Source organism: Protopterus annectens, chromosome 6.part0, assembly GCF_019279795.1.
Source record: "Protopterus annectens isolate FY-2018-M chromosome 6.part0, PAN1.0, whole genome shotgun sequence".
Classification (NCBI taxonomy): domain Eukaryota; kingdom Metazoa; phylum Chordata; order Ceratodontiformes; family Protopteridae; genus Protopterus; species Protopterus annectens.
The window spans coordinates 32,078,161-32,091,325 of record NC_056737.1 but is presented as its reverse complement, the minus strand read 5'-3'; the positions used below and the strand labels follow the sequence as shown (position 1 = coordinate 32,091,325).

The 13,165-nt window shown below is 37.3% G+C and overlaps 1 protein-coding gene across 1 annotated transcript in view; it reads left to right on the top strand.

The window, feature by feature from the left end:
• The window catches only part of LOC122803758 (lanosterol synthase-like), a 792,945-nt gene that overhangs the window by 234,488 nt on the left and 545,292 nt on the right, over positions 1 to 13,165 (top strand). The window contains exon 5 of the mRNA XM_044073448.1: positions 4,294 to 4,415. Within this exon, the coding sequence (XP_043929383.1) occupies positions 4,294 to 4,415 (122 nt within the window). The remainder of the gene's footprint in view (positions 1 to 4,293; positions 4,416 to 13,165) is intronic.

Sequence of the window (13,165 nt, the reverse complement as noted above, 5' to 3'; positions counted from 1 at the left end):
TCTTAACAGAAGGGTTCAGTTCTGACCTCTCAGAACCGACTTGGCCATTATACAGCTCGTGCCAGCCAAAAACTGTCAAGCTAAAGTTCTACCCACAATGCCCCTCTCTCCGTTACCTCAGATCTTGTTTGCCACTCTGAAAATGAGTCGCGTTAGCAGATACTCTCAGCTAAGTGCCTTTAATTACTTTTTTACTTTTTTTTTACTTTTTTTTTCTAGCAATTTTTTGGTAAGAAAACTGTCTGTATCATTATACTGACTCCCTAACACATGACGCATACCTGTACTGTGAAGGAAGTTGACTTGGTGGAAGTGGAGACCAAACTGAGGGAAGATTTAGCAATACATTCTACTACAATAACCCTCTCACCCTCAGGTCAGTTATTACAGAGAGCAGTCATTTTTATAGCCAGTGCAAAGCAGTCAACAGGGAAGCAAAAAGTAGTAAAGGTTTCCTTTCATTTACTGAATGCACAAATCAGAAAGCTAGGGAGAGTAAGTTACTGACATATACAGTGTAACCTACTGGTCAAAGGAAGGGACAGTGGCTTAGTAAGTGGTCCTTAGAATGGAAGGACTCCTCCTTTGGGAGAGAATATCACAGTCACTTTTTAGCACTTTCTATGAATGCATTTGACTACTTAAAGTTGATACATAGCAAGGTTGTTACTTGATTACATTGCACACTGACAAAGTTCTCAGTGAAAACCTTTGGAAGTTGGGCTTGTGGCAGAGCATCTGCAGTGTCTGAGTCAGGATATGATGTAGTGACGACAGTCTACTACACAGTAACAAAGTTCTCAGTGAAAATTTGAAAGAGTTGGGGCAGAATTCCTATAATATCAGCATCAGGGCTGGATGTAGTGAACACAGTCTCTGCACTGTGAAGGAAGATGGTGACTGAATGGAAGTGGTTTCTACATTTTCTTTGCCAAAGATATTTTAAAGGTGTTTCACGCATGTTTTATTAATATAGACTTTATCTTTTATTAAGAATTTGACTTTGCCTACTAAAACTATAACTCATAATGTTATAAAGTTTCTGTCTTGGAGACACTATTGCTATTTTCATGCAAGAATTGCTGAACTTTTAAATTGCATATCTCCTTGAACAGTTTTCCATTTGGACAGAGTGACAATGAAGTTACAAGTTTTCTTTGGGACCAAAGTAGTTTACATGTTCACTTTAATAAGACTGTATGTGCATTATATTTTTTCTAATAATTTGTCAGAAATATTAATGCATACAAATGACAATTAATGTATGTGGCTATCTAAAGTAATTCTTTTGACATAATTGTATGGATAATACATAAGAAAAGTAGATTAAATTGAAAGTTAAAACAAAAACACAAGAAAAAGTGGAGTCACTGAATCCTTTGCATGAACCTTTAATACCACAGGTTAAACGCTTTCAGCCCAAAACATTGGCCTTCTTCATTTACCTAAAACCATTCACTTAAAAAATTCAAATAAACAATTCAAGTAAAAAAGGGGGGGGGAGTGGGCAATCACATAACAACATATTACTTAAATAAAATGTTAACGTAAAACATTTAAAACGTACATTCTATTTGCATTTGTTATAATATGCCTTTCTTTTTAGGACTGCTTTGTAATTAACTCTATTGTTCAAACCTGGTACCCTACATGCATCCAACAAAATCTGCCATTTAAATTCCCTATAATCAAGTTTCCCATCTGTGTCTCCTTTAAATTCTAGGGACCATGATCAATAACCCCAAAGCAAAATTTAACTCCATTCTTGTCACCTATCTTCTCTAGATATAGAAGTTTTGAAAGAAGAAGGAAAGGATGTTTTGGGCTCAGTTATCAGTTATAAAAATGTAGTTAGTAATGGTTTGCTGCATTACTCTAGTATGCATCCCACTTATGTGAAGTATAACATCATTAAAGGGCAGCTAGTTAGATTAAATAGGCTCACAAGTGATGAAACAATGTTAGATTCTTTAGTGGAAGAGCTACAGTGTAGGTTTAAAAACAGAGGGTATCCCCCTGAAAAAGTCAGTGAGGTTTGAACATTAATTGTAACAAGGAGGCTTCAAGAGGTAACACTCAAGGTGATCAAGATTGGGTTACTTCTACGTTGCTTATGTTCACCATAGATAATAAAGAAATTAAGGACATTATATCCAATAATTGGAAAATTTTAGCATCTAACAGTGACTTAAGGGCAGGTGCAGGAGAATCACCCCTGTTTGTAAACAAAAGAGTTAAGAATTTTAAGGATATGTTGGAAGGTGGATATAAACAAGTGGGTTAGTAAAAGTGGAGGTACTTTTAACTGTAAAAGTTGCAATTCTTGCAAATACATTTCAGAAGGGGCATATTTTGAAGTTTCAACCAAAGAAGAGAATGGAAGGTTCCTGGCAACTTCAGTTGTAAATCCACCTACATGGTATACATGGCTAAATGTTCAGTCTGTTCTTCTTTCTATATTGGAAAGACCAACAAGCAATTAAAAATAGAATATACAAACATTATTATGCCATCAGAAAGAATAACTTGGATAATGCCCTTTAAATCACACCCTTACATGTGCAGGTGACAAGAATGGAGTTAAATTTTGCTTTGGGCTTATTGATCATGTTCCCCAGGATTTTAATGGAGACAGAGATGGGGAACTTGATTATAGGGAATTTAAATGGCAGATTTTGTTGGATGCATGTAGGGTACCAGGTTTGAACAATGGAGTTAATTACAAAGCAGTCCTAAAAAGAAAGGCATATTATAACAAATGCAAATAGAATGTACATTTTAAATGTTTTATGTTAACATTTTATTTAAGTAATATGTTGTTATGTGATTGCCCCCCCCCCCCTTTTTATTTGAATTGTTTATGTGAATTTTTTAAGTGAATAGTTTTAGGTAAATGTTTTTTGTAATTTATTAAATTGGAATTGAGATGTGATTGGTTAAGATTTCTAACCATTTTATATAAGAGGGTTGCATTCATTGAGTTGTTTTTTCTGAAGAAGGCCAAAGTTTTTGGCTGAAAGCTCTTAACCTGTGGTATTAAAGGTTCATGCAAAGAATTCAGTAACTCCACATTTCTTGTGTTTTTGTTTGGATTTGTGTTACGTTACACAAACTTGAGACATATGGGGCAGTTTCTTTTGTAAATTGAAAATTACTTAATTTGTGATGGTAAGGAGCAAAATGTGAAAGTGCATTAAGTTAAATATGAGTATTTCACCATTTTGAGAAATGTCTACATTTTTAGTGCTGAGGTGAGGTATGGGCTACATTATGAAACTGTGGGGATAAAATGGAAACTTTTGGCTGTACCTCTGTGCCATGACTTTGAACCAGTTAGCTGAACTGCTATTTTTTTTAATAAGAAGAGAATACAAGGGAAAGACTTGTACTCTTTTAGTAGGCAAGTCAGGTTGCAGTACATTACAAACTCTGATCAGTTATTTGCTTTGGATACATGGAGAACAGTCATTAAAAATGAATAAATGAATTAAAAAAATAATAAAAGCATATACAATTTTGGCATTCTGTACTGGTTCTGTTATGGTTCTTAGGGCAAAAACATGACAGGTGTCATCGAAGTTCATTTCACTGAAATGTTTAGTAGTTTAGCTGTCTTTACAACTAATCTCCTTGGGACATATGCAAAGCTGCAACTTGAGTTATGTTCACACATTCACAAAATGCACTGTAATGAGTACTATGTCCAGGACTAAGGCTGATTTTGGAAAGGCAATCCCATGATGTGTTCTGTCATGACATCCAGCACCCTACCTTTTATGTCAGGGATAATCTGCTATTTGGTTTTTCACTTTGGTATATATTTGCTCTAAGAATCTTCCTCAAACAAGCATAATATAACAGGTTACCACATATGAAGATGGAAACTGAGACATTTGCAGGGGTAAACAAACCCTTTCTTCATTTATCTGCATTAGTCATACTTTTTGACCAACCCAGAATTATGTGTATGTTGAATAACAGAGCTCGATTGTTGGTATACTGCTGGTGTATCTTTCTGGAAGAATTAAAGCTTTTGTGTTATAACAACACTTTTATATGGAGAGCTCAAGCTAATACTGAAGTAACTGGAGTATACTGTGCATTAAAGAAGGTCTTGATGGTAACCTGGTAGAAACAGTGAGTGTTTTACTGCTGTAAGTGTTTCTTAAAGATTGACTTTTCCTTGAGTACCTCACAAAATTGTTCAAAAATGTAATTATCTTTCCTTTCCCTTTAATCCACTGTTGAGTACCTCACAAAGCTGTACTTTTGTTTGCTTTCTGTTTATGCCAGCCACATTGAAGATAAGTCTACAGTGTTTGGTACAACTCTGAACTATACCGCCATGAGAATCCTTGGAGTTGGACCTGATGATACAGATTTGGTCAGGGCAAGAAATAACCTGTACAGTAAAGGTAAGACTTGCATAAAGTGCAGCACATAACTTACATATCTATGTACTTATCTCGTGATATAGTTTGTTGTTGCTAGCTTATTGTAGTCTCATACTTGGTTTGCTGACTGATGTTAACAAATATATGTACACATTTTATTTATGTTTTTATTTACCTGTTTATATATTTTATTTACTGAGTTTGTAAACCTGGGTAGTGGTCTGATTAAGACTGAACCTATTCTGGAACAGTTCAGGAAACGAAAACATTTGTACAATGAACAACAGTGATGTAATAGCTGACAGTACCATTTTAGAAAACAATGTTTTTTAACAGTGTGAAATACTGGAAATGTGTGGGAACTGTCTAAAATGGTAATTAATAGGATACAAAGCATTTCTGAATGGTACAGTTGATGGTGGCATTTCAGTAATTCAAGACTGTAAGACAGTGAGTGATTTTGTTTAGCAAGCAAATATATAAAGCATGTGTAACAGCATTAAGAGTATGCAGAGGCATCCAGTCTGACCTCCAAAGCAGACACCCAAGCAGCCGCTACCCCAAAACAAAACACGTGCAACACATATCTCACAAAGCCAGTGCGCCGAACAGTCACAGCCCTTAAGACTAAACAACACACCTGATACACTTGTAATAGGTGACTCTATCGTCAGGCACACTGACGTCCCGCTCACCAGGCTGAACAAGGAGAGGGTCACGGTGAGCAGCCTGTCGGGCGCTAGGATCCGCCACATAACACAAGCACTCAGGTCACTCAAAGGCAAGTACAAATATGACTCAGTCATTGTCCATGCTGGTGTGAATGACCTGAGGCGTACCTCCCTGGACTACATGAAAGAGACATAGAGGAGCTCTCTGAGCATGTAGCCCAGGCCGGTATGACCCTGACCTTGAGTAGCATCTTACCCTCACCAAGAATGATGCCACAATATGAAGACAAGATGATCAATTTCAACAATTGGCTTAAGTACTGGTGTCATTCAAAGGGGATCCAATGCCTGTCAGCTTGGGATGATATGCTCGACAAGCCACGATGCTTCGCTAGGGACGGCTTGCACCTGTCTCCCCTGGGCTTTCGGATATTGGCAAAGGCTCTTGCTACCCCCATGGTGCCTTTTTTAGGCAAGGCTCAAAAGACAAACCCACCTCCATAGGTATCACAAGGGATAAGAAACTAAGAGTAATGCTACTCAATGCCAGAAGTCTAAACCTCAAGATGCACGCACTCGAATCTCTCCTTAGCATGGAGAACATCGATATCTGTGCAGTAACAGAAACCTGGTTCAGGGCTCCCGAGAGCACCCAGCACTACCAGGTTATACCTCATACCATGCTTTTCGGCTGCAAAACTTGTACCAAACCACAAAAGGAGTGGGAGTATCGATATTCATCAAAGATACCCACACCTCCAGGTTGGTGGCAAAGCACGAAGCATCAGAGACTATCCATGTGCAACTAACAGTGGGTAAAACTGCCTTCCAGTTTATAGCCTGCTACAGACCACCCTCCCAAACCCAGGAACCCCACTCGGCCTTCCTGAGAACACTGGAAAATATGAAGGTCTCTCCAAACACCATTATATTGGGCGACTTCAACTACTCAAACATAGACTGGGAGCATTACTCTAGCTCCAACACCCTAGCCCAAAGGTTCCTAGAATTTATAAACTCAAATGCTATGGAACAACTTGTTACCACTCCCACAAGAGGGGAAAACATACTGGGCCTGATCATCACCAACATGGGGACTCTATGCTCCAGACCAGAAGTGTATCCCTCACTGGTAAGATCAGACCATAAACTAATCTCACTGGATATTCACATCCCAACCCCACCCCCTGCCCAGAAAACCACAGTGAAAAACTTCTCTAAAGCAAATTTCACACTCCTCAAAACTGAGGTGGAATCCTTCAAAGCCCCCGGGCCTGTGGAAAATACGGCCCACCGCAGAATCCTTTATAAACGCATTCTATGAACACCATCAGGAATGCATGGATCATGCGATCCCAAATAAAACCAAGACCCAATCCTCCAAAGGCAGACGTCCTGTCTGGTGGACCTCAGCCATAAACAAACTATACAATAGAAGGAGGAAGCTACTAAATGATAGAGCAAAATCCCAAAAAGGGAAGGCATCATTGATCAGTATTAGCAAAAAACCACGGACACACATAAAATTGTCTAAGGCCAGCTTCGAGAGAAAAATTACACAGGACACTAAGGATAATCACAAGGCTTTCTTTAGTTATGTTAGGAACCTGGGTGGTAATTCCCAGATATGCTCAGAATTAGTCCAAAATGACAAAAAATACACCAAACCCACAGACATTGCCAACATCCTAGCTGACAGGTTCAGTGCAAACTTCTTCCCCCCCTCCCCACCAAAAGGGCAAATATCTATCCCAGCAGAGTGCTGCCCCCCTGACATCTCAGACGATCAGGTAAGAGCTGCCCTCTCCAAAGCAAAAAACACAGCATCAATGGGACCAGACGGTGTCCCGGGCTGCGTCCTACATGAACTCCAAGAAGAGCTAAACCCAAACATAAAACTACTGTTCAATCTCAGCCTTACTACAAGATATGTGCCCAAAGAGTGGTGTACAGCAACAGTGGTCCCTCTCCATAAAGGTGGTGCCTCAATGGATCCTGGAAACTATCGCCCCATAAGCCAGACTAGCTTGGTCTGCAAAGCTATGGAAAGGATCATAATGGACCTCATAAATAAAGATATTGGGGACCTACAAACACTGGATCCTACCCAGTTCGGCTTTGTTAAGGGCAGATCCTGCCTCTTAAACCTGGTTGATTTCTTTGAAACAGTCACCAAGGCCATTGACGAGGGGAAGGTGGTCCACACAGCCTACCTGGACCTCGCAAAAGCCTTTGATACAATACCCCACTCAGGCATTATAGATAAGCTCACCAGCTTAAATATAAACCCCTATGTCACTAGATGGATTGCAAACTGGCTTAAGGACAGAACCCACATGGTTAGAATTGCTGGAGCCATGTCAGACTCCAAACCAGTTACAAGTGGTGTCTCACAAGGCTCAGTCCTGGGACCTCTCTTGTTCGGTATATATTTCTCGGAGGTACAGGCCAACACGGAAGGACTGTGGCTGACCAAGTTTGCAGATGACTGCAAACTGGGCACCATAATCGACTCTCCAGCCGACACAAGCATCCTCCAAAAGGGCCTCATGGAAACAGACAACTGGTGCCAGAGCCATGGCCTCAAGCTAAATGCCAAAAAGTGTATAGTCATCCCCTTTGGCAAAAACAAAGTGCCCACAAATTACCACATAGGTGGTAATCCATTAAGTACAGAAGAAGTAATTAGGGACCTGGGGACCCAAGTTGATAGCAGTCTCTCATTTGACAACCACGTGGCCAAAGTGGTTAGAAAAACATTTTATATAGCCAACCTAATCATGAAGGAATTCACATCTAGATCAGGGGACGTCATCGTGCCTCTTTACTCATCCCTCATCAGGTCCATAATTGAGTACAATGCCCCTTTTGGGATGTACCTTACCAGACACCTGCAGCAACTGGAAAGACCCCAAAAGTACCTCACCAAGAGGATCAAAGGGCTCAGACAGATGCCATATGCTGCCCAGTTAAAGAAACTCCAGCTCTACACAGTGGCATACCGCCTGTTCAGAGGTGATCTGTGCCTGACGTATAAAGCCATGTCCAACCCGGAATTAATGGACATGCTGCACCTCAGAAAATCCAAATCCCATCGAGCTACGCGCTCGAGAGACTTGAACCTCCGCACTGAAATAAATAGGACATGCTGGAGGGACAGATTTATAACCCAGAGGCTCCCTTCACTCTGGAATAAAATCCCAGTCCAGGTTAGGCAGAGTCCTTCATTGGCTCTCTTCAAGAGGAATCTTGATGAGTGGATGGGAGATCGTAGGTTTACCCTGGGTATCTCTTCTGTGTCACTGTTAGACAGAGGCACAGTATACTAACCTCGAAAAAGGGCATAGCAAAATAAATTTAAAATGGGTGGCAAAAGCCAAACACATTCTGGCTAGGCTTATAAATGCCGTAGGGCAGATAGCCTAGTATGAACCTATGAAGCAGTCATGGAAAGTATTTTTGTTAATTAACTAGAAACATCGCAAAGACTGTGGAGACAAATAACCATGAAAACCTTTTGCAAATCAGGAAAACCAAGCCAGTCCATCAATATAATTTAGCTCTTTCATTCTTTATTCTCAGAACTTCAAAAGAAACATTTTTCAAATGAAATTAAACACTTTAATCACACAATTAAACAATGTTGACATCACTTCCTGCTTACTGAAACCAAGTTAAAACATACTTAAGATTTTCATTAATTCCTGGAAAACTATCGGTATCAATAAAAGCTGCCATTTCAGTTCCTTAACTTCTTATAAATTATTTACATTACCTATAAAAGTGTTAACTTGTTCAAATACAATGAACTCAAATTTTGTAAAATCCATACAAACCAAACTATGTTTAAATAAGGCTTTAGTTCTGTCTTTTTTCTTTATAGCTGCCTTATGTTCATATAGTTTGTTTTTTTTGCCAGTGGTCTTGTGGTTTTTCCCACATAGAACCCCTTGCATGAAGTGCAGGCTGCAAGATATACTACATTGGAAGAGTTACAATCAAATCTACCTTTAATTTTAATTTCATAACCATTGTGCCTGACTAGAAAGTTATTAGAATAATTAATACATCTATAAAACTTAAAATTCCCACACATATACATATCTAATGGATATTTAAAATCTTCATTTTATTTATCTTGTTTTAAAGTTTTATTTATTTTTATAACAAAAATTAAGACTGATACCAGCCACTTTGTATAATTCCTGATTACCGTGAACATTTTTACAATTATTAAAAATAATGTTTTTAATGGCAAACATGTTTCTGCTGATAGGCTTCATAGGTGTTACTAGGCTAACGACCACAAGGGCTTTTTTAAGCCTAGCCATGCATCCCAAATCTCTATCAAGTTCTGATACCCATGATAAGTGTAAGCATGGGGCCGGGAGATGAACCATTTCCAGGTCACATGTGTCCATTAGAAACATAGGTGTCAAACCATGGGATGAATTTTTGGTTTTCCATCCAATTGTCCAAGTTGTGCTCAAATTGGGTTAGGGAGAAACTCTGCTTTACATGGATGGGGGAACCTGTTCCGTAGACAAGGTAGTCTCTGTGATACATACCTGTCTCTCCAGCATCTCCGATTTATATCACAAGCAAGTATTATGTCTTTAGAATGGATAATTCTGGTGCTATTTGTTTTCTGGATGCGAAGGAGGTCCATCAAAGTGGGGTCTGATAATGCCTTTATGCCAGGCATAGATCTCCCCTCAAAAGCCGGTAGGAGGTAGAATACAGGGATAGGGAAATAAACAGCCTTTGCAGGACTTGAACCCAGGACCCTGCACACTATAGTTACAGTAGTTAACCACTAAGCCATCACAGCAGGGGCAAGCTAAGATAAAACACGTTTCTTGTTACATCAGATTTCACTTCAGATATAAATCCATATTTTAGACTGGGGAATCTTTACTTCTTCAATAAAATTATTATTTTTTTCTGGCTAATTATGTTTGAAAAAATAATCTTTTTAATGTACAACATTCTTTTTCAAACATATTGTCTCTACCAGTAATTTTTGATAACCTAATAAGTTGCCCATTATAATATTTAATTTCATAAATTTAGCATGTTGTCTAAAGAAATTGAGATAATTATTGGTAAAAGTTTTTTTCCTATAAACAGTAGAAGGAAAGTAATTTTTGTTCTCATCTAAGGTTATTTCAAGATCTAGAAAATGCATAAACTTTCCCATACATTCAATGGTAAGACTGAGAAAATCAATACTTTACTTCACATCTTAAATAAATAAATCTAAATCTTGTAATGTACCTTGCAGTATTAAAAATATATCATTAATAAATCTTTTATAAAAGATGCATTTTTATAACCACCCAATTTAACCAGAACCTCTCTTTCCCACAATCTAAGTATTACATTAGCATATGTAGGTGCCATTTTTTGCCCCCATCGCCACACGCAGTAACTGTTGGTATATGTTACCATTAAAAGAAAAATAATTATTGGCTAACATAATTCCATTAATAAACATATGGTATTAATTTTATTGTTATCAAATTCAGTGTATTTACTAATGTATTGTCTTACAAAATCAATATGTTTATTGTGTACAATGCTAAAATATAGTGATTCTATATCTAATATCACCAAAAAAAATGTTGTTACCTAAAACTGATACAAATACAATTCATTTAAAAACGCCCAGGAATCTTTATTAAAAAAAATCCATATTTTGTGCATTGGAGTTACAAATAACATCTAGGAAGTCTGATATATATTCAGTTTTAGTCCTATGAAAGGATACAGTTGGTTGAAAAAGAAGATCATTCTAATTTTTATGTAATTTTGGAATACCAAACATTTTACCAGTAGTAGGATGTTCGACCATCATAAATTTATACCCATCAGAGTCACGAAAACCTTGGTCTAATAAATCCAATAAACAATCTTTCTAAAATGTATCAGTAATTCATCTTCTTTTAAACATCTGTAACAAGAACCATTCGTTAAATGTTCATCCATTTTTGCAATATATTTTTCTTGATTCATAATTAGAATTCCTGTACCTTTATCTTCTTTCATAACACATATTTGTTTACTGTTACATATTTTAAGTAAAGCTTCTTTTCCTTGTAGAGGCATATTAAACTCAAGTAATGAATGAATGTCTTTTTCATAGGCATTAACAAAACCATGTAAGGTAGAAATCAATTGTGGATTTAAAGTGCTTTTTCTCTTAAAAACATACCTAGCTTTGTTATTAATATAAACTTCATTTAATGCATATGTTCCATTAGTTTTACATGTATATAATCTAACATCTGTTAAAACATCAACCAAGTTTTCTCTTTGTGCAGAAGTAAATGTCAGACCTTTATTAAACATTTTCAAATGTATTGCAGAAAGCTTAAATTTCCTAAAATTAAAGTAGGACACGCATCTTTAACATATTTATTATTGTCTCTATTTAATAGCTATTCTTCCCTTGACTTTGGCCTCCACCTATTCCTTAACTCTGTGGAGTTTTTTTATTCACCTTTCTGCTTCCTTGATTTGGTCATAAAAAGATGGATGATGCTAATTTGATTTCTGTTAGTCGTATAATCTCCCCTGTTGTCCATTATGTCGACAGCTTCATTACTTTCCCTGCTAACATCCTCCAAATTATTGTCTCTAAAGGTGGAAAGCCATCTAAACAAAACACATCATCCATGTGACTGCTTTTACAGTGGTCGTATGATTTTGAAAATGACTGGTTTCATTTCAGAGGGGACTACCTGTAAGAACATAGGCTTGCCTTCTTTCATAAAGATCAGTATCTCTCAACTGTTTTTTTTCTTTTTCTTAGAAATTAAAGAGGTAATATGTCTGGATATCTTAGCTGAGATACCATCCCATAGATAATGTACATGTTCAAAAGAAGAACATGGTTTAAAGGTAGCATTTAATTCATGAATTTCTGTTCATATTTGGTCCTACCAGCAATATTAATGCTTATGTAGACTGGCATTGTTATATACTTTGACCAAATCTTTATAAGTGTGGTCACTCTTTGAAATAACATTGTGAACTTTGTATACACATAGCCCCAATGGAACAGTCTGAAGCTGAATACATCATTCTGGATAAAAATTGTACTGTACATTTTTAAATGCCATAATCAATCTGTCAAGTTTAAAAATCAAGGGCTTTTACAGTTGGAAATAGAAATTTCTGTTAATTTCTGTTTATTATATTTAGTGTAGTGGGAAGTAGTTTATTGGCATGAAGTATTTACAGTTTTTACATCTGTGTGCAGAAGTGGTGGTGTGATAGTAGCTACATATTGGTAGTAGATATTTTGTGATAGATACGGTATTTACAGGCATTATAAGTATTCTGATGCATATTATTAGGATGTTTAAGTTAGGGTTAGTTTATTAAGATTGTGTTTGTTAGTAGTGGAGTTATATTGCGGCTGATCTTGTAAAGCAGGAAGAGTCTGCAGTTTCTCTTAGAGCGACTAGAAGTTTCTTTCATAATTTAATGAATAGTTTAATTTCATAATGTTTCTAATGCTTCTTGGGAGGGCATCACAAAGTTTAAGGTTGAGGACTGACACACTATAGAGTTGAGATCTCTGCTGATTGACCAAGCCAAGACCTTCAGCACCTTCTCTATCTAACCACTGCTTCATGTCCCTGCCCAAGTAGGTGACACACGCACTCCTTGAGGTTTGATTTACACACACACACACACACACACACACACACACACACACACACACACACACACACACACACATGCACACCTGGCAAAGGCTGGCACAGGTTTACTAAGTATGCTCCCTTCTGCTCAGAGTATAAGGTAGTTACCACTGCTACCAGTCAAGCCTTATCAGCTGCTTTAGGGCCCTTAATAAAGGGTGTCCAAACTTACTGCGTAATATTAATACTAATACAAATGGTAGCTTAACCAAGAGCAAGGCTATTAGGAGTGGCCCACACAGTGTCATTAAATAAATATGCAAATACTCTCAAAACATAAATATCTCTACACAGATCAGCCACAATGAAAGGTTTAAATATATTTAACAATGAATAATAAAAGAACAAAACAATATTTTATATATATATATATATATATATATATATA